General features: G+C 40.7%; 1 protein-coding gene across 1 annotated transcript; it reads right to left on the bottom strand.

Moving 5' to 3' along the window:
- Positions 1 to 923: 923 nt before the first annotated feature.
- LOC111565840 (diphosphoinositol polyphosphate phosphohydrolase 3-beta-like) lies at positions 924 to 21,811 on the bottom strand. The gene is made up of 5 exons (XM_023266116.3): positions 21,300 to 21,811; positions 9,139 to 9,249; positions 5,522 to 5,566; positions 4,628 to 4,715; positions 924 to 3,890 (listed from the first exon to the last, which is right to left on the bottom strand). The coding sequence occupies exons 1-5, from the start codon at positions 21,393 to 21,395 to the stop codon at positions 3,670 to 3,672; spliced, it is 561 nt and encodes a 186-aa protein (XP_023121884.1). The 5' UTR covers positions 21,396 to 21,811; the 3' UTR covers positions 924 to 3,669.
- Between the last annotated feature and the right edge of the window lie 1,013 nt (positions 21,812 to 22,824).

Genomic DNA, 22,824 nt, shown 5'->3' on the forward strand with positions numbered 1-22,824 from the left:
TTCTCTGTATGTTTTCTAAAGGTTCAGCAAACAGTAACCTTTAGGGAAAGTTTAGGGATCATTTTCTAGATGTTTTCTGAAGGTTTCAGGAAACAGTAACCGTTGTGAAATATTTAGGGATTGTTTCCTGGATGTTTTCTGAAGGTTTTAGCAAACAGTAACCTTTAGGGAATGTTTAGGGATCATTTCCTAGATGTTTTCTGAAGGTTTTAGCAAACAGTAACCTTTAAGGAACCTTTAGATGAGGTTTGGGAAACATTCTCCCTGGATGTTTTCTGAAGAATCCCAAACAATAACCTTCAGAGAATGGTCTGGGAACATTCGCTGCATGTTTTCTAAAGGTTCAACAAACAGTAACCTTTAGGGAAACTTTAGGGGATGTTCCCTAGTTGTTCCCTGAAAAAGGCCAAACAAGAACCTTCAGAGAATGTTCAGGGAACGTTTCTTGGACGTTTTCTGAAGTGGACAGTACCCTTCAGGGAATATTCAGAGAAGGTTCAGAGAATGTTTCCTCAATATTTCCTAAATATTTTCAAACAGTAATCTTTGGGAAATATTTAGGGAACATTCCCTAGATGTTTAAAAAGATCTAGCAAAAGGGTTCCTTAACATTAACTTTCAGGAAATGTTCCCTGAAGGTTCATAGAAAAGCAACCTTCTGAGAACATTTCCAAATGCAACCTTCAAGGAATTTCCTGGGAATGTTTCCTAGTCGTTTTCTGAAGGTTCAGAAAAGAATAACCGTTCCCTAAAGTTTCCAGACAGTACCCTTAAGGGAAAGTTCAGCTAAAGTTCCCTGGATCACTCCAAATCTATTAACACACTGAAGCCTCAAATCTTTCCAAACATGATGACCCACTGTCTTTTTTTTTATTCTGCCTCCCAGACAATGAACATAAATGAATATTCAACACCAGTTATAGTCAGATTTTTTCCCCCTTTAATTCAATCTTTTTTCCAAAAACAATCTTTCCAGTCCAATTCTTTGAATCACTTTCACATTTGCTGTGCATAAGATTATAATAAACAGTGACAAATTCTTAGTTTGAAAAGGCTCTGGACAGAACAGAAGCAGATCAACAGCATTTCAGCAAGTGGAGGAAGAAGGTGTTTCAGGGGGTTCCCAGCTGCAAAACAGCAGGATTAAGTTCAATTTATGTTGTCTGAGTTAGTTTTTACGCTCTAATACATGACAAGTGGATTTCAAATCAGTGTGGGACATAGAATAATAGCTTAGTTATAATTTGAACACTGGAGGATGCAGTCAATGTCTAAAAACACACTTTTTTCACATTATAAATGATTATATCCAGAAATACACAGTCTTAAACAATGTTTAAGATTTTTTTTCTCTCACAATGTTACAAATCTGTAAAATTTCAAGATTTTTTCCATTTGAACCCGAACAAATTTTTTAATTTGGCACATCATTTTGCGTTCACCAACCTGTAATTCACATACACACACACACACATCTGTCAAACAAGGCCCAAAGTTTATGATAGCTGAACTGCTGTATCAGAGTTTATTATACTGCAGATAAGATTTGGAAGGTAAACCAAAGATTTGAAGCATAAAATGAGACTTTTTTTCTCCTTTAACCCTTATAAAACTGTTAGAATTAACATTTCTGCCAGTGTATAAGAAATTAAAACAGCATTTTTTTCATTTCCAACTCTCCAAAACATTCCTCTGATCCAAAATTTTCCAAAATCTGTATTTAAAAAAACACCACAGATTTGCTCATTCACGTCTCTCGGTGCTTGTGTGGCTGTTTGGCTCTAACAAACACAAGTTCACCCATTTCTCTCTCAGTGTAAGGTTCCAGGTTACCATGCACTATTCTAGTTCATTCTGTGCTGTCAGTCATTTCAATAAGACTACAATTCCCAGAACACCTCGCTCTGAAATGTAACTCTCATTCCTTTCTGGGCAACAGTGTGGATTCAGCTTCCACCCATGGTGTTTGGTATCATTCCTCCCGTCATCCTAAACCTGTGGCACATTGTCAGAAGTGATACAAACATCCTGTACTGTACATTACTCAGTGGAGGGTTTTTCTACACGTCTTTTTTGTTTTCTCGACATTTTGTACATCGTTAAAAAATATATAAAATATTAAAGAGAAAAATTTACAGGTTCACTCAGGTTAAAAACACATTTTCAACGGTTCTCCTCAAAGCTATTTACAAATCTCTGTGTGGTTACGGGTCGTCATTCAGCTGTCGAAGCAGGAGGGAGTTTTCTGTTTCCAGTGAGGAAGAAGCAGAAAAATATACATTTGAAATGTGATATTCAGCAGCGAACACTTTACTCGGAATATCTGTCCTCTTTTTGAAAAGCGGATTTAAAGTTTTCTGGGGTTGTTTTTGCAGCAAGAAATATTAAACTGCACTTTATTTTTTGAATCAAACTCTTCTCTGTGGGATGCAAGTTGAGCAATAATCGAGCACATTAATAGATTAATCAAACTACAGTAATTGGCAGATTAATCTGCTGCATTAGTTGGACGCAGGCAGTCTTAGTTACTTGTGACTAAACAATCACACTGTGCATTAAAATGACACCATTAGTGGACAGTTTTACCAGATTTCCTTGCAGCACCATGAGATGTGAAAAAACTGCTGCAGCTTAAAGAAAAGAGCAACAATCACATCATTTTCATTCAGTGTAAATTACACAAATCCACTTGTTAAATTAACGGAAGTGGAAAAACTCAGGTGAGGCCGGCAACGTACATTAACACCAAATGCAAAGACGAACTTTACACCTTTAAATACTTTCACTGGGAAACGCAAAGCAGAGATAAAAAAAGGTATGTGGCTTTAAAAGGGCAAATTTGTTGGAGGAGTCAAAGTTAAGCGACTACAAACAGCAGCGCTGCATCACACAATGATCCAGTTTTCAGTTTACTGAGGTAGAAACTCACTTTTATCAACTTTTAATGCAGCAATTTTCATTTTACTTATAATATTAATTGTAATATTTACTGCTCAAGCTTCACTTTAGTTACTTTTGAAAAACAATACTGGGAGACGGATTTACCAACTTAGTTCAATCAAATTTAGCTTTAGAACTATTTAGATAATAGGTTTACGGATTATATGAAGTAAAGAAAATCCCACTTTTTATGAAAATTGAAACGCAACAGAGTAGATTTTTTAAACATTAATGCTTGGGTGTCTTTTTTAAAATTAATATCTATAATATAATACACTTGCTGTTCTCATCATAGTTTGATGACTGTAGTCTGGAAACATTCCCCATATTGATGTGCTTTGGGGTCAATAACCGTTTTATTGACTAGACAGCATATTTACTCTGCTAAAAGAAAGTAAAAATGGTCATTAGTGAAATAAAACAACCCAAATACAACATTCATACAAAGTTTCTGTAAGGCATTCCTTTACGCCAGCAGAGGCTGCAGCTTCCTCTTCCAAACGACAGCTCACTAGTCCTGTTTGCTAGCAAAAGAAGAAGTGTCTGAGATGTGAGCGTCTCCTGCTCAGTCTTGAACACAGTCCTGGCAATGGCTTTGGTCTGTCCTGCAGCTAAGATTAGAAATGATACATACAAGAGAGCCGCGGCTCTGAAGAGTCTTTAAATTCATGCAAGACACTGTACAGACGTTCAGTGATCTGTCAGAGGACAGGAGGCTGAGATGCAGTCCTATCTGCAGGAGGAGCCCAACACGCTGCCCGTCGACGGCGCGGTGGCCGTCGCGCTGTAGTGGGGGTAGTTGTCGTTGGGCGGCGGGCTCGGGAGGATGGAGTTTCCGTTGGTGGGGGAGCAGCTGAGCTGGAGCCTCCGCAGGTACTCGGCGTGGACGGGTTTGTGGCTCTGCAGGACTTTGATGGCCTCTTCCACCGTGAACCACTCCCGCTTCCGGCCTGCAGAGGGAGACAGAGGACACAAGTGAGTCTAGGGAGGATTCTCATATCACTGCATCACACATTAAAGCACACAGAAGAATCTGATAGATTTCATGTTATTATACAGAATTTACTTCTTTAAACTGCCTGAAATCAAAACACCAAAGCCATTTTACTAAACTAGAAGAGAATCATGAGCTTTAATAGCAGCAACACGTCTCTTTTCATTAGAACTGAAATTCTGATATATAATGTAAAACCAGGCTGAATTATTTTGCTGCAAGTCGCCACAAGAGGCAGTATAGATTTAAATTATGCCCGCATCTAACAGGTTTGTCTGGTTAACAACCAAAGCAGGGTAAAGGTAGACATTCTATCTTAAGGACCAAACTCACCGGTAACTGCACGTTTATATAGATGAAAACATCACATATACACCTATAAATGTGCATAAATACACCAAAACATAGAGCATGTGTGGGTAGCAGGTAGAAGATGTTGCCCACTGAGCGCACAACAAAGCCCGACTGGATACTGACAGTAATATAGGAACCACTGCAGTGGAGACCTGTGGCCTAGATTTATAGGGACCTGCTGTCACTGCATACCCTGATGCCCCTATCGTCTCAGTGCAGTATACTGGCCTTCTCATAAATAAAAACATACAGCATATTGTATGATGTGAAGCTGTCCTCGGCAGCGACAGACATATCAGTGACTGCAGACATTCAGGAGAAGGTGAAGAAAAACCGTACCGATGTTGACGGAGTCTTCCCAGGCCTCCAGGGTTTCTGTGACGGTCAACACATACACGTACGTCCGGTGTTTCCGATCCTGGTTTTGCTTTAATAATGAAAAGGAAAAGAATATTTAGCCATAAGCCAATGCAGCTCAATATTAATTGAAAAATACATTACAATCAAGTTTACTGGCGAATTCTTCTGAAACATACAGGGAATTTTCACCTTAAAGGCACCAGTTTGTTTTTTTTTTTGTTTTTTTTTTTTTAACATTTGATTCACAAAACCCACTGGTGGCTTTGAAAAGAGTGCTTTTTAAAAATCTTGAATATTAAATAAAAACTGGAAAAAAAAGAAGAAACGATTAACTTTCGGACAGTTGTTGAACTAATCATCTTCCGTTACATCTGTATACGTTACCAAATCTGACTGTAAAATTACCTAAAATTTCTATAAAATCACTTTATTCTATGTATTATTTAAAATTTGACAAAAATAAATCATTTGAGGTAACAACATTTTGTAAAAAACAAAAAAATGTACACTCCTCAGTGCAACTGGGAAGCCATTAGAGATTCAGCTGCAACCAGCGGTCATGTGACAAAAATTCTGAGACTAGACCGTTGGATGATCTGCAGGGTGAGTTTCCACAGACGTAAAGTCCGGAAACAAATCAAGTGGTAAAATATCTATAGTATCTAGAGCCATGCTGTTTTTCCAGTCTTAGTAACACCTGTAGACTCTTCGAAAAGTGGCTTTAATTTGTGTTAAATAAGTAGTACTGTTTCCATCGAGGTGCAGGGCTTTATATTACAGTGAATAATGAGTCCACAGTGAGAGAAACATGACAGGAGCCAAACACACTCAGAGACTGTTTATGGAGTTTAAGTACATATTTGAAAAGCTCACCTCAAATACACCGAGCAGACGTCCCAGCTTGCCCTTCACACCGGCCTGAGAAACAAAACAGAGAAAAAATATTTTCTTTTATTTTGTGTAGCTGCTGTCTCACAACAGAAATGCTCACATAGTTGAATAACGGATGAAAACAATAGAAAAGCTGCATTCAAGCTCAGCTATGGTCTGTGTGAAAACAATGGGAATTGTGTATTACATTTCAGACCTGCCTCTGTGTACTGAACTCAACTCTAACCTTGCATGCTTTGTTTTGACAAGCAATTACTGAAACACACACACACACCCACACACACACACAAAATCAGGACTAAAGAATAAACCAGTGTGCTTGGACTGAGGTATTTTTGGAGTATTTTTCTGCCCTCTCTTGCTGCACAGCTTCTTCAGTTTTTATAGAAACCTCTACCCAAGCAACAACCATCGTTCCTCTGAATGAGTTTAATAATCTCTTATGTAGCCTTGCAGCGCTAAAGACTGCTTTAAGGATGTCAAGTCTTTGGAAAGGACGTTATATAATTGGAGCCAATCATTTGTAATGTTTCATTGCCTGGAGAAAACCTGGCATGAAACCAAACAGAGTGTTATTACGGAAATGTAACTATCTCCCTTTCGTAAGAGTTGTTTCATTAATTCAGACGTAGGAATCGGATTACTATCAAGACATATGACATCTGTCCTTTTCCCTGCTCAGCATACTTCACAAGTGTCACTCCGTCCCACCAATGTGCGCAGCATGATGAACTGCCAAGTCTGTGAATGCGCAGGAATCCAGCAAAGGGCCAAGTTTAGACCGCTGACGTGATCGAGAACACAAGGTTCTCAACCGGCGGGACCTCTGAAATACCATTGGACTTCTCAGTCACCCAGCGACTGACACTGTGGCCCTTCAAACATCTCGCCCTTGGCATGAGACCATCCAAGTCCAAGTCGGGCTATTCCAATGTGTTTTGTTTTTACTGGAAATGATGTGAGATTGTCATTCCTTAATTAGGTATTTACCATCATTTTAAAAGCTGTATTTAAACTATCACAGGTGTAATGTTTTCAGCAGTGTATTACTGTCCTCCTTTCTCTTTCCTTTAAATATGAAGTGTTTCTTAAGGCTGGAATATACTTTCCGTACGAACGAGCCGCACGGAAATCCGTGCGAGAGAACGTGTGTGCGTTTATACGCCGTGCGGCGTCTGCTCCCAAACTGCAGAGGGCAGTGTATCGCAAACACACGTCTACCTGGTCTACTCTAGTAATAAACTAGAGAAGAAGAAGTCGGCTTCCAAACTGCAGGGGGCAGTGTATCTCAAACACATGTCTACTTGGTACTAAACTAGAGAAGAAGTTTGCCATTGTTTACACCACTTACAACACGGCATTTTACCGAATAAAAGCATTTCAGCAGTTAGTTTTAATTTCACACCACGAATTGTTCATAACCCGGTTACCACAGTGATCTCTGTGTGATGAATCGTATAAGTTCATGCATTTCTAGACTTCAGCTATGAGTAGGTCCTGGCCCTCCGCCATGTTTTTCCGCGCGGCTCCGTCTGCGTTGGTTAGAAAAATGTGGAGGTGCGTGGAGCGGAAATTTCCCACACGGAAAGGCCGCTGGAGGGGGCGTGGGTGCGAAAATGACGTAATTTTTCCGCACGGAGCCGCACGGACCTCGCGGATGCGGCAAGCATAAAACAAGCTTAAGCAGTGCTCCCCTTAAGGCTGGAATATACTTTCCGCACGAACGAGCCGCGCGGAAATCAGCCGCACGGAAATCCGTGCGAGAGAACGTGTGTGCATTTATACTCCGTGCACGTCTGCTCCCAAACTGCAGGAGGCAGTGTATCTCAAACACACGTCTACCTGGTCTACTCTAGTAATAAACTAGAGAAGAAGAAGTTTGCTTCCAAACTGCAGGGGGCAGTGTAGCTCAAACACATGTCTACTTGGTCTACTCTAGTAATAAACTAGAGAAGAAGAAGTTTGCTTCCAAACTGTAGGGGGCAGTGTAGCTCAAACACACGTCTACCTGGTCTACTCTGGTACTAAACTAGAGAAGAAGAAGTTTGCCATTGTTTACACCACTTACAACACGGCATTTTACCGAATAAAAGCATTTCAGCAGTTAGTTTTATTTCACATCATGAATACTTAATAACCCGGTTACCATGGTGATCTCTGTGCGATGAATCGTATAAGTTCAGGTATTTCTAGACTTCAGCTACGGGTAGGTCCTGGCCCTCCGCCATGTTTTTCCGTGCGGCGCCGTCCGCGTTGGTTAGAAAGATGTGGAGGTGCGCGGAGCGGAAATTTTCCGCACGGAAAGGCCGCTGGAGGGGGCGTGGGTGCGAAAATGACGTAATTTTTCCGCACGGAGCCGCACGGACCTCGCGGATGCGGTAAGCATAAAACAAGCTTTAGTGACACAAATATCTGGGTCTAAAACAAAACTAGTAGCCTTGACACATGTAGTCTTCTGTGCACTGCCTTAAAAAATTGTGGGAGTTGTGTGAAAAATCCTGCAGTTTAAATAAGGGTATTTGCAAGAATGAGGTACATTTACAGCAGCTGGAACATGAAGATATTTAAAAACAAACCAACACAACCCCCAGTAGACCACACATAGAAAAAAAAACGGTCATATTTCACATCGGTACATTTAAACCTTATGATTACTTTGCACATTTAAAATACTCTGTACAGCTTATTTGTTTCTGCATATAGAAGAATTTGCACAATATCAGTATTTTTACACTCATGGACGAATTCTTGAAATAAAAAATCCATTGTACATATGGAATAACTATGTGCAATATCATTTTTATTATTACTATTACCACTATCAGCTTTTATCCACAAGCTGTCAAATGTATCCTCCCTTCCCCCTGAATGCGCAGTATTTACGGTTGTGTATGCTATTCATATTCTGTGCAATAAGCATGCACAGAGCAGGTCTCTAATCACAAAACTTCTGGTCCATTTTCACTCTATTGTATATTTTTCAGCTGTATATATTTTTTAGTCTGTGTTTAATATTGCTTCATAGAGTTTTTCTTTTTATTGTTGTTATATTTTTAGCCTTTTTTTAATATAGGACAGTGGAGAGAGACAGGAAACGTGGGTAGAAGAGTGGGGGAATGACATGCAGTAAATGACCATGGGCTGGATTTGAACCCATGTCCACTGCGTCTGGACTATAGCCCCTGTTTATGGGTCACCCACTCAGCCAGCTGAGCTATCTGGGTGCCCTATGGTTTATTTTTTTAAGGCTGCTAATATGGAGTGAAAATCAGATTTTCATTGTTTTTATAACAGTGACAATAAAGACCTATTTTAGTCTATTTTCACATTCAATGAAATCTGTGCAAAATCCAAATATCTACATATAGGAGGATCCATCCAATACCTTATTGTACCTCAAGAGGCAGATTTTTACTTGAACAGGGTGTATGCTAAGACTAACAACAGTCCAACAAAACAAGCTGTTGCTATTTTTCAGCTGGTGTGAATGACCACTGATGCAGACTTTAACCTTTACCTCGTCTCACCATCAGCTCATTTTATGATTATGACTTCACTTTTGGAGCCGATGCTTGGCTTCAAAAGTCAGATTTACTCACCTCCTCGAACACCTCTCGCACTGCAGCTCCACACGGCTCCTCTTCCGGCTCCATCCCTCCTCCAGGAACGATCCACTGGTCCGGGTGCCGACTGCTGCTGACCAGCAGAACCTGCAGGAAAAAAACAACTTTATTGAAATTTCACCGTACAATGAGGATGTGTGACTCTGAACGTCTCATGATGACACAGACACAGAAAGCTCTCACATTTGGCCTTTTTAAGTGTAATTTTTATTATTTTTTTTTTTTTAGCACACAGTGGCGCGTTCAGAAACGCCTGAGAGGCTAAATTATTTTTCAGTGGCCCTGACTTTGTCACATAGCACAAAGTGAGGGTTTGACATGAGCCTTAACCCTTTGGACTCAGAACAGTAAATCCACCACAGCCCTCATACATTCCCGTTAAACATGTCATTTTGTGTTCTGTGTAAAATATGTACATGAAAGTGATGAACAATGTGGGAAAAATTATGAATTCTTAAACTTAAAACATTAAACACAAGCTTTGTGTTTTCAATTAGTTAAGTTCAATGACATGTTGGAGGTTTATTATCATTCTCGGTGCAGTTCTTCTATTTTTTTCTGTCATTTCTTCTGTCTGTGAGGATTCAAGCATGTGTCATCACTGAAAGTAACATTTCTGACAGATTTTTCCAGTCCAATAATCAAGATTAACCACCGCCAGCGTCGGCATGTTTCCACCACAACACGACCGTGGCGAACAATGCATGTAAACCCAGCGTGAGCCTCTAAAAATCCTGCCGGTGCTCCCCTGAGTGGCCTTCGAGGGTTTGAATTACACTACAGTTGCAATGTGCAGCGATATGCGCAGATCAGATGTGCCTGTGTCTGCGGTTTCTGGAAGTATCCGTACAGCAATCAAAACAGACACGGGCGCACCTGCTGCAAACATTATAACATTTGAGTGGAGCAATTCAACTGTCATTAACACATGGAGGCCTGCGACGGGGCCGAGGTCGTAATAATATCAACAGGCCAGCAAGGGGAAAACAATGAAGCAGAATCGGTTACTGTCTTGTGTGATTTATGCGCATTTTATCAAACCTACGGCTTTTAGTTTGAAATACAAGCAGAGAGTTCGAGGCAAAGAGGCGATAAACTTGTTTTTAATAAATTAGCTCCTCTGCTTCATCAGGGCAGGGAATACTTGGCAGTGAATGTAAATATAACTACATTAAAGAGAAAAACGTGTTTTAAGCAGCTTGTGCAGCAGATGGTGACATCCTCCACCGCCACCCATCTGATCACCATATCCAGTAATCTGTCAGCGGAGTCAGTCTGTCACTTAATCCTATCTGAGCTGTCTTATAGCTTCCTATAGTTTTCTCTAATGAGATTGTGGCTGTGGCTCCCGGAGGCCTTCTGAGGCTCTCGTGGAAGCCAAAACCGATAATACAGCACATGCTGCTGGACCTGGACTCTTCCTCACGTGTGGTCATCGCTCACCTCCACCATCTGCTCAGACGATATAGGTTATGGACGGAGGGGGTAGTGCTGACGGGGTACGAATGTCGAACATGATGATGCGGATTAAGTGTGTGCACGCTCTGTAAACATTTCCCAGAGATGAAATGAATCTTGGAAAACCCACGACAGGTGTTTATCCTATATGAGTGGCTGTAATCTTATATAGCGTACAGTAAATGGCATATGTTAAAGGAAAGGACATTAACACGTTCAGTACGAGCAGTGCTGGTAAAGAGAATGACGTCTTCTCAGTAGTGTGCAAACTGGAAGAAATGTGCAAAGTTGAACCTTGTAACCTGCCCGAGTGAACTCTTTGATGAAGAAGATGCTGGCAAGGTCATTTAAAGCCAACTGAATGTGAGCTTTTGTGCTTTAAATTGCTGAAAAAAAATAAAAGGTGTAGATTTGTTTAGTTTGGCAGATTCAGATGATCTTTTTGGTTTTATGTGTCATTAAGATTCAGTTTGACCTCCTTTTTGATATGAATGTCACCAGTCAGAAGCCGTTATCAAGAAGTTACACGCAGCGCCCGGCTACTTCAGCTATATGGCATCATAAAAAATTCATTCCTTCCTTCTTTTTTGTTCTGGGCGTGTTAAGAGATTTCAGAGCGCTGCAACCTCCGGGCCTCACCGGCCATCTGACTGTGTGTGAGTGGTGTTGAGCTGCAGCCAGCGAGGCTTAGAGGGAGATCACTGGTGTTGAAGCGTCCTAAGCCGACAGTGTGGGGACGTACACAAAACAAAAGCCATACAACTTCCGGGGCAACAAGGACAAAAAGCTGATTTCTGCTCTGATTGTTCCATTTTTATCGTCGCTCTCGTGTTGTCCATCCTCAAAAATGCAGGCCTAGTTTAGTTTTGATCTAATGAATAGAGGAATGTAGAGCGGCGAATCCACATATTACAAACTGTATTTAATTAACTATTTGCTTCTTCACATGTGCCTCTGAGATGAAAACAGCTGCGGTTTTCATAGCAGGGAGCAGCAGTGTCACGGTGCTGCCTTTGAGTTAAAGGACGAGCCAGCAAGAAGAAACTTTTTGTTGGGAGAATAAAATCAAGTCTGAAAGATTCTAGACAAGTTGCATCAATCACTGTTGCATCATCATTGAATAGTTTCCATTCATGTGTGTAAAAACAGCTGGATGAAACCAACAGAAAACTCAGATTTCAATTCTTGTTCCCACATGGTCTCCAGCATTTTCACCCCTTTCTTCTGTTACAGTTTGATGACACGAGCTGTTAATCTCAAGTTGCTAAACTTCTAGCATTAAACCGCATTTTAATGAGCAACTGTTCACATTACCATCATGAAATAGGCTGCAAAGCCAAACGCCACAGCATATTTGGGTTTCGCAACAAATGAAAAAGTGGAGCTCAGCAACTTGGAGGAGGCCATTAGATGAATTCGCAGCAAAAAAAAATGTGGTGATTAAAGGCATTAAAACCATTAATCTAAAACTAACAGAGGGATAAAACGAACAGAAACAGACAAATCATTATCTGCAACTAAAGTTTCATACTAGTGACAGTTCTAGTTTTCAACCTTTTTTGACGCAAGTTCTCCCACCAACAGCGGCACAATGTGTCAAATTATCTTTTACTTTCCAACCATATTTCACCACAACATTTACCCATTATATTACAAATTTGAATTTCTACTTTTAGCTCAGTTTATCCACATCTCCTTGGAAGCATCATAGAGTGTTGAGCTAATATCAATGCAGAACGATTTGTATAATGGATATTGCAATTTGATGTGCATCGTAGGCTGCACAGTGGCTTGGTGGTTAGCACTATTGCCTTGCAGCGAGAAGATCCTCGGTTCATGAACTGGCCTTCATGGGATCTTTCTGCATAGAGTTTTTGTGTTCTCCCTGAGCATGCATGGGTTTTCTCCAGGTTCTCCAGCTTCCTCCAACAGTCCAAAAACATGCTTGTCAGTAGGTGGGAATGTGCATTCACCCTAAGTCAGCTTAGTAAACCCCCCTGCTCCCCCAACCCTAACGAGGATTAAGCTGTGCATAGATAATGGATGGATGGATTTGCAACTTAATTATTCAAAATCAAACGTTGGTTCAGTATTGACCGTGAAATAGATTTAAAACATTTTGAAGCATGACTACATAATATAGAATCAAAATATTAACTGCGATGTATTCTAATGTAAAGACTTTAAAGGTGTGAATTATTTCACCTCACGGTGCCATCAGGGGCCCTTTTTATTCAGAGTAGCAGTAGGAAATGACCCTGAAACGGAAGTTTCCTGACTCGACTGGATAGCGCATCACTACTTTCATTTAGCTTTTTGGCCAGACGCTCGTCTTACAGCTGCCTGTGGTGCTTTCTCAAGTGGTGATATAGATTAGTGGTGTCGCTGACAGGTTGTGCACTATATCTTCTTCCATCTGTAATCTAAAACCCGAAATACTGGAAAAGGCCAAAGCGCTGCTTTTTTGAGGGGGGACATCAAACGATGTTCATGGTTGCATGGAGGCCTTTTTTCTGCAGGAGCAATGTAATGTTTTCTGTGGATTTATCAAGTTTCTTTTTGGTGGCCATTTATACAGTCACTCCTGAATGGTGACTGTCACACCAGTAGGACAGCATGAATATGTAAAAACATTAACATCACAGTTAAAATGTCCATCCATCCATCATCTATACACGGCTTAATCCTCATTAGGGTCATGGGGGGGCTGGAGTCTATGCCAGCTGACTTAAGCCCCTTTTCGACCAAAGAGCACCAGGTGCTAGGTTGGTTCAAAGTTGAGAGCCAGTGCTGTTTTGGTTCAAATCTCGTGCCGCCCCAGAACGGGTTTGTGTTTCCATTCAGAAGGAGCAAAGTTGGAGCTGCGTCATTGCGCCACCACAAAACGTGTGTACGTACTGCGTACGTAGCCGTTCAACAGCGTTCATGCCGTACGGAAACCCACACAACAACAATTGAGGACTTCATTGGAGTGGTGTACATGGCTTTGCTAGTGTGTCTCGCCATTGCTGAACAGCAAAACCTTCTGTTAGGGGTTACTCATCGGCGTCGCCGTTCCAATGCCCGGCGATCACGTTTGAGAAGAAAGGTAATTATCAAAGACGTTTGGATACTTAACAGTAAACGTGCTAGCGTTAGCTTAGCTACTTAGCTTCGACTACGCTTGCATTGATTACTTAGCGGTTAAACACACGCAATAAGTTGATGATCATATCTATGTTTATCTTTTTAGATGTTTTTAGATGTCACCCCGCCCTCTGCCCGTGACGTGCTCGGCTCTCAACTCTGGCCACCTCTGGCCCAGCAACGAGTTGGTGCCCGAAACGGCCCCAGTTTTTGGAGCCCAGAGCCACAGCTTCGGTGGTCGAAACACAAAAAACCGGCGCCAAGTCGGGCGCCGGCTCCAACTCCGAACGGGCTCCACCCCGGTCGAAAAGAGGGTTTAGGGTGCAAGGTAAGGGACACCCTGGACAGGTCACCAGTCTATCACAGGGCTACACATAGAGACAAATAATCACACTCACATCCAAACCGATGGACAATTTAGAATCACCAATTAACCTCAGCATGTGTTTGGACTGTGGGACAAAGCCGGAGAAGATCCACGCATGCACAGGGAGAACATGCAAACTCCATGCAGAATGAACCGGGGATCTTCTAGCGGCAAGGCGAAAGTGCTAACCACCAAGCCACAGTGCAACCCACAGTTAAAATGTGAACTTGATTAGTCATTCATGCAAATCAAACTGTGACTTGGTTACTGTAGAAAAAAACCCAACTATCCTAATATCCTATTCTACACAGCACTTCACTTTTCAGAAGCTCTCCTGTAACTGTTGACATGCATAAATAAAACAGCATAACCCTACAGGCTACTAGTTGTAGTCAAGTGGGAAAAAAGCAAAACAAAATAACTCACACCATCCTGACAGATAGGTCAACGGTCAGCTGACAGCTAAACTCCAAGCACAGAAAACCCACTTATATTTGGAAAGAGGGTCAGGATGAAACCTCAGAGGGAGCACTGTAGTGTTTGCTAGTGACATTTTACCGTTCTGCAGCTCACGCTACTTCCCAGGCCCCCACATAGTAAAAAATGATACAAGGTATACAGTAAGTTTGCTCTGGATTAGCAAAAACACTGCAGACAAACGTCAAACTAACCAACTGTTATTTGACTTCACACTAATCTAAAAATCAATCGAAGAATGCAAAGATACGCAAGATGAACCTTAAAATCCTGAACCAAAATGACACTGAATCAGTTGTAAATTGCCAGAGACACTGAATATATAAACTTTAACATGAAGCTTTCTTGAATAGGAAATATCAGAACTACCACCGGTAGTAAAACAAGCTATGACAGCGACTCCTCTGGTATGGCCTCAAACAGGGACAGCAGGCAGGATATTCTGGAGGACATAAACACCTCCTCATACTCCTCAAGGAGGAACGCCTGGAGCTGTCAAATAAAGAAGGCTCCAAAGGCCATGCCGAGCCGAGGAGGGAATGATGGAAAGTCGTGGACATTCAAGTGCATGAGTGCAGAGGCACAATCAATAGTGTTCAGACAGTAATGCAGTCGCTGCACTATACAGCAACGACTAGAGGAGTTACAAACAGTAAATATCAGAGAACTGGAGACTCTGAACACCTACATGTCTGAGTTCAGGATGAAGCACCCTCTCGCACTGATAACTTCCCTCTGTCACTTCCATTATGACAATATTTACAATCTGCTGTAGAACTTTAAACATCTAACTACTGGGCTATAAAACCGTGTTCCTGATCAGAGTGGTGCATGTCTCTCAATCAAAATAATCTCATTTCATTACCTCACGTTTAGTCTGGTAACAGTCTCTGTTAGACATTGACTGATAAGAGTTTGATGCATATTAAGCTGCTTCTACAGCCTAATATGACATAGAACAAAATAAATGATCACAATTTTAAACTTTGCAATAAAAAATGAACATAACAACAGTTAATTTAAAGCTGCAACAACAACTTGATATGATTATTTACACATTTAAGAGTGACGTTGACTTTCACATGGAGTCTTGTTTCTGGCCATCTGATGGAGCAAGCCCATTTTTCACCCAGTTTTTGCTCCATTTTTGGTCTCCTCCACCTCCTAAGCTAAATATTCCTCAAGTTAGGAGCTGGTAATGTAATGTACAACTCTTTTTGAACCTTTCTGCAGCAGCAGCTTCTTAAAAAAAAGCTGAATAAAGCAGTGAGATTAAACCACTGGAGGTAAGGCTGGAGGCAATAAAATCAAAACAATAAGCTTAAAGTCACTACAGATCTGAACTGAGCTGAACTAGTTAGGTGATAATTCCCTGTGGATTTGTCACTATAAACAACCCATTTCACATTACACTTGGTCATTTAATTGATTGTTAATACAAAATATTGATTACGACAGCTTTAAAGCCATAGAGGCGTTGCAGTTTTATTGGGTTATTGCTGAGCTGCAACCACAGGACACAGCTGTCATAAAATAATTTCATATTTGGCTTTCATCGTGCACTCAATAAGAATATTGTTGAGATCTTTAAAAAAATTTGATCAAGTAAGCATGTATATGAATGAATAGGCAACATGCATAAAAACTCTGCACTATTTATTACTCCACCAAGGAACGACAGGGTTATGTGATGATCGGTGTATGTTTGTCTGTCTGTTAGCAACATTACTCAAAAATGAATTAACGGATTTGGATGAAATTTTCAGGGAAGGTGAGAAATGATGCAAGGACTAACTGATTAGATTTTGGCAGTGATGCAGCTTATAGTCTGGATCCACAGAGTTTTTAAAGATTTCTGTATCATTGCGAGATAGGGACACAGAGTCACGATCCTATGATTGTGATTCAACTACAAATTGACTGCTGCGGACCACAATTTTTTTCAACATTTCATTCATCTGAAATCATACAACGACACAGCGTCACTGTAACTATGACAACAAGTGAACACTACGTCAGCTGCCTTCTGACGATCACATGATTGCGATCCTAGTACAAATCCACCACTGCGGACTTATCGAGACTTATCCGTCGGACATGATACAAGGAACAATTGATTAAATTGTGGGGGTGTTACCGAGTCCCATCAATTATTTAAGTCATGCGATTCGGTATCTGTACATAACGTACACATGCATAACACATAACCTGTGCTCAGGACAAGGTCATTTTGTTTGTGGGTACATCAATATCAAATGGTCACATTCTATGTGGCCGTGATTTCTGCCACAAATTTTTTCAAGATTTCATCCGTCTGAAATCATACAATAACTGAGCAGCCTGGACAGAGTACTGTGCTCTCTGAGTGCTTTTCTTATTAATGGGTTTCTACATCCTATTACTGCTTTACTACAGGTAAAATAATTAAAGAGGCTCTCCAGGTGACATAAGGCCTCTGTAATTCTCTTGCTGCTAAACTGAGGTAGCCTCCTCTGCTATCATTGGCATCCCTCTGCACTGTCAGGTTCTCATTTTCCCCTGTTGGGAGTTTAATTGCTGTCACAGAGCAGCTCGCCCTGAGGGCTCTGCTTTCTCCTTTCCTCTCCAAAACAAAACAGCTGAGCAGCACATACAGCTCCTATTTCACCACAGTTGGGGGTCCAGTGTCCGGGAACTGATTCTGTGCAGCCATGTGGTTAAGGAAAGCAAGGGTATCACAAAGCCCAACATCTCAAGCTTCATTAAAACGCCCATTGTTGGCACCCCAATTATAATCAGAGCATCAGATTGGGTCTCCTACTTCCAACAGTGTCATCTTTTTGAGTGCATGAGCAGACTTGCCTGTCAAAGCCTGAAAATCCTGAGAGGGGTGGTCACACCTACACACATCTGTTGTCACAATATTCCCCGACCGTCCTGACTGTTCAAGTAACCACTAGTCATCGGAAAAGAATCACGATGTGCAAGTTCTGAGAAGCATTCAGCAAAAGTGACGTAACGTAGGTACAAAGTGTTAAAACATATACAGCATGCATGTGTTTATCTGTGATCTTATATCAGCAATTTTACAAAACATCAGAATTTCTTTGATGTCCATGCACTTAAAATCACACATAATAATAGCATAACTTCTCAACATGTAACTGAACAGATCTGTTGTGTGTGTGCATGTACATTTTTAGATATGTGTGTTGTACAGCCAAACAACGGAGGCCCAGAGGGAGCTCTTTCTACCAGCCTAGTGACACCAGACTGGGCTTTTTTTTTAACTGTATATTGTGTAACACTATGTTTATGCCACACTCTAAAAACAGACTAAATTTAGCCAAGCAAGAATATGAAGGAGAGAGCGAGACTTTTGGACACAAATATGGCTTTCTAGTGAAACATTCATGCATGCAAACCACAGAGAAAAACAAATGCAAGGCGATGAAGATAAACAACACACAGCGTATAGATTAATATAATGGGATATTGTTTACATTACTTTCTCAACAACAAGTGCTTAGATTGTGCCAAAAAAGTATGCATAAAGAAAATTAATTTCCAGTGTTAGGTCGCGTCTTTTATGGTCATATGTGGTAATGCTTCCAGAGCGAATTAGACTAACCCTTTTTCTGAATTCTGTTTATTTGTGTGTCATCTGTATTAGATATCGGTCACTGGGCTCGTTGTTGCTTGTGTATGATGCATGCAAAATATCGCATGTAATAAAGAAAAAGAGCGTTTTTCTCAAAGCGTTTTTTTAACATGTTGTGGCAGCATATACATTAGTGATGCCAGAGCTGTAGTAGTATTGAAAGAGCTGAGCAATTAACTAAAAAAAAAATTTTGTGATTCCAGTAGGAGTCGCAATTCTAGCCTCTCTTTTCCACTGAAAACAAACACTAAATTGTGATTTCTGTGCAGTCTGTACCAAACAAGCACGTTCAGTTATATTCAGAGAACATCATTTGTAAGCCAGACCCCTCTCTTTCTTTTATGACACATTTTACCTTCATCAAAAAACCTGCAGCTCTTATGATTTGGAGATAAACACAACACAAATCACTACATACAGCATGAACAGTATAATGTTTACATTGCCTGCTCAACAAGATGTGGTTAGATATAGATATTGCTAAAAAGTAAATGTAAACAAATGTCATTTTTTGTCATCTAAACATTTATTATGGTAGTTTATCCTCTACTGCATTTGAACCAATTGATATATCGTGTGTATATGATATGGGTCACTGGGCCTCTTTTTGTTTCTGTAGACTACCGTTCAACAGTTTAGGGTCACTCAGACAATTTCATGTTTTCCATGAAAACTCTCACTTTTATTCATGTGCTAACATAATTGCACAGGGTTTTTTCTAATCATCAATTAGCCTTTCAACACCATTAGCTAAGACAATGTAGCACTGGAAATGTTCCTCTGTACCCCTATGTAGATATTCCATTAAAAATCAGCCGTTTCCAGCTAGAATAGTCATTTACCACATTAACAATGTCTAGACTGTATTTCTGATTCATTTAATGTTATCTTCATCGGGGAAAAAAAGCTTTTCTTTCAAAGATAAAGTCATTTCTAAGTGACCCCAAACTTTTGAACGGTAGTGTATATGACATGCAAAATAAATACTGTATGCAAAATGAAAAAAAAAAATCATACCATATGTATATCTTATTTAACCAAGGGAACGCTACCAATGTTTTGTTGTATTTTTATATGCTATGACAATTAAGTGTCAGTTCTATTCTAAAAAAATTCAACCATACGTTAGCTCTTCTGATAGCATAAAACATCTGTAAGGTCACAACTGTTGTATTATTAATAAGGTTCAAAATCATACTGGGATTCTTTTGACACGTACTCTGTCAGCATGTGTCAGGAAATTAGTGGGAACTATCACTTCTGCCTTTGAAAACAAAAACGAAAATCACGATGTGAGTTCTGCATGTTTCCTTACATCTGATGAATATGCAATCTCCACTATGTCTCATTTTAAAGCATCAGTTCTATTCTGAAAAATCCAACAACACACTGGCTGTTGTGATAGCATAATACATCAGGGAGGTCATAACTGTTGTATTATTAATAAGGTAGAACGACAAGCAAAAAACATAAATAAAAAAGAAGGTAAGAATCTTTTAAGAGATATTGCATATTTTTTGCATTTGTTTTCCACCAAAACCCAACCTAAAAATTACTCTATGATTTCTGCATGACTTATAGACTGGTACATCTCTATAGCACCACATTACTTTGGTTAAAATGATATGTTGTGACGTGTTCTACCTTCATCAAAAAAGCTGCAGCTCCCATGATTCGGAGATAAACACAACACAGAGAATGATATTCATACTACAGGGGGCTGCTTACACTATCTACTCAGCCAAAAGTGACTAAATATAAATTTTGCCTCAAAACAATTGTAGATAAAAGGCTTTTTTGTTTGTTTGAACACCATTTGTTGCAATTTCCACACTGATTTAGACTAAACCTTTTTCTAAATTGTATTTATCTATTTTATGAGTTCATCTTCTGCAGCTTTTTACCTGTTTCATGTGTCATCTGTACTTGATATGGGTCACTGGGCTTCTTGTTCTTTTTGTCTTTGGATGTCACAGCTGTTGTATTATTCATAAGACGGGGGGAAAAAAATCACACTGTGATTCTTTTGACAGATATTCTGTCAATGTGAGTTATGGTTTTAGTAGGAACTATCATTTCTGCATTTGAAAACAAAAATAAAAATGATAATGTGAGTTCTGCATGTTCTTGTACATTAAAATATTATGATTTGTAGGATAGAAGATCTATGTAATGCTTCATTTAAACCTTATTTTGTGACGTATTTTGATTCATCAGAAAAAGTGTAGTCCACTGAATCTTCATGCTTGATCCAGTACCAGTCGGTACTGGAAAGCTTTCAAACCCCTCCTTTGAGGTGCATCTAAAGTATCACCCAGAGAAGTCTTTAAGGCACAACAACATCATGTGTCTGTCAGCTTTCATTCATTATTTACATGGTGAAGGTCCCTTTAAATCCGCATCCACATTATTGCTACGCAGCTGCCCGCTCGAGGCCGGCGGGATGCAGCAGAACCATGAATGGCCGCTGCTCGGTCACGGATGCTGTGTCGGTGTTAAAGTGACACCACGTTTCACCGGTATATTTAGCAACATCTCCATGGCCCATATCCCCGTCCCGTCACTCGACACGAGCCCACGTTAAAGCTGCTATTAGAGGAAACGTGCGGCAGAGCAGCACCGCCTCGCCCCCCTCTGTTAGTCCCGTCAAGCTAGCAACAAGCTAAGGGGCTGCGGAGCGGGGTCGCCTTCAAAATAAGAGCGTTACGTGAGCTGACGCGGCAGTTTCGAGCGGAGTTGAACGTGGCGGGGTTTTATTTTGAAAGCCGTACGTTGCCAAGCGGCGTCGTCTTGACAACAGCGCCTTTTCTCCTTTCTGCTCCTGAAACTAGCCTAAACTGGATGGCCTGAGGCGCATCAGCAACACAAAACACAACAGTGTCCTTCAGCAGAAACACTTTGAATGTAGCTACGCACGTAAAAAGACAACACAAATCAAACCTGACGTGTGTTGTTAAGGAATATTCTGTTTTATCCCTGAGCGCGTGAATGACTGGGTGCAATAGATGGACTAGGCCACAAAGTCACAACACCGCTGCAGACTGTTGTGAATAAACACAGCTGCCTCACCTCCTCCTCACGCTCGTTCTTGAAGCACAGACACGCCGCTCTCTTCTTGAAGCCGTCTCCGTCGTATGTCCTGGTCTGGTTCGGTTTGAGCTTCATTGTGAATTTTCCTTCAGAAAAGAACCGGCAAAAAGAAAACACACACACACACACACACACACACACACACACACACACACACACACACACACACACACACACACACACACACACACACACACACACACACACACACACACACACACACACACACACACACACAGAAGAGGGGTGGTCCAACTAGTTAACAGCAGAGCCGCCGCATCGCTGCTGCTGCTTCTCTCTGCTGCATCCGTCAGTCACACAAGGAGGGTTATCTGGAGAGACTATCCCGGATTTATGGTCTCCTCACGCAAGCTCCAGATGGTACCTGTGATCTCCGGTCGACAGTGAGTGTGAACAGCCTCGCAGAGGCAGATCTTATGTAGACTACAGCCTACACAGCACAGCCCTCCTCTGGATCCATCTGCGCATGGCCGCTGACTCAGTACAATGAGCAGGCAGCTGGAGCTCCAGTCACGCCTCTGAGGCTGCGCGCTGCTGATTGGCTGAGCCGCTCCGAGTGGGCGGGGCCACGCTGCTGCTTTAAAAACAGTCAAACATTTCCAGCAGTGCTGCGGGGGAGCATGTAACAGAGCGAGATAACCAACCCTGTCAGGCTTATTCCAGTTAGTCTGACTTACTCTCAGGCTATTTCTGTTTCATAAACATAGTTCTAGCTCAGTTGCTGTGGCAGTTTATGCTGGGAAACTAACCTGAGACGTTACGCAAGTTTCACATAGCCTGGATTTCTTTGGGTTAGCCTATAATCAAAATCAGAGGTGTCACAGTGGTGGTTTTTAGCTGTATTTGTTAACTTCTTCAGATTGCTTCACATTAAAGAGAGCATTTAAAACAGGGGTGTCAAGCTCATTTCAGTTCAGGTGCCAAATACAGCCCAATTTGATCTCAGTAAAACCACAGCATCATAACCTATTAATAATGATAACTCCAAATTTTTCTCTTTGTTTTAGTTCAAAAACATCTGTAGTACATTCTGAAAATGTACACATTTATTGAAACATCTTTTTACAAAATATGAACAACCTGAAATTTATTAAGAAAAATAAATTCATCATTCTTATTCCAGGATCGATTATTTTTTTATTGATCATTCTTTAAATTCATATGTATCTTCCTCCGAATATTTAAGCATTGTTATGTCAGATCATGCTCCTCTATCATTAGACATCAAATTTGCCTCCAATATCAGATACCCTCCACTATGGAGATTCAACGAGCTTCTCCTGTCTGATAGTGATTTCCATAAATTTATCTCTGAGTCTATCGATGACTTCCTTGCTTTAAATCAAAAATGATTCCACCTCTTCTTCCTTACTGTGGGAGTCATTGAAGGCATATCTGAGAGGGAAAATAATCTCTTACTCAGCACACTCAAACAAAATACATAATGCTAAGCTTGGCGAGTTCACATCTAAAATACTCCAAC

This window comes from Amphiprion ocellaris, chromosome 21 (genome assembly GCF_022539595.1).
Source record: "Amphiprion ocellaris isolate individual 3 ecotype Okinawa chromosome 21, ASM2253959v1, whole genome shotgun sequence".
Classification (NCBI taxonomy): Eukaryota; Metazoa; Chordata; class Actinopteri; family Pomacentridae; genus Amphiprion; species Amphiprion ocellaris.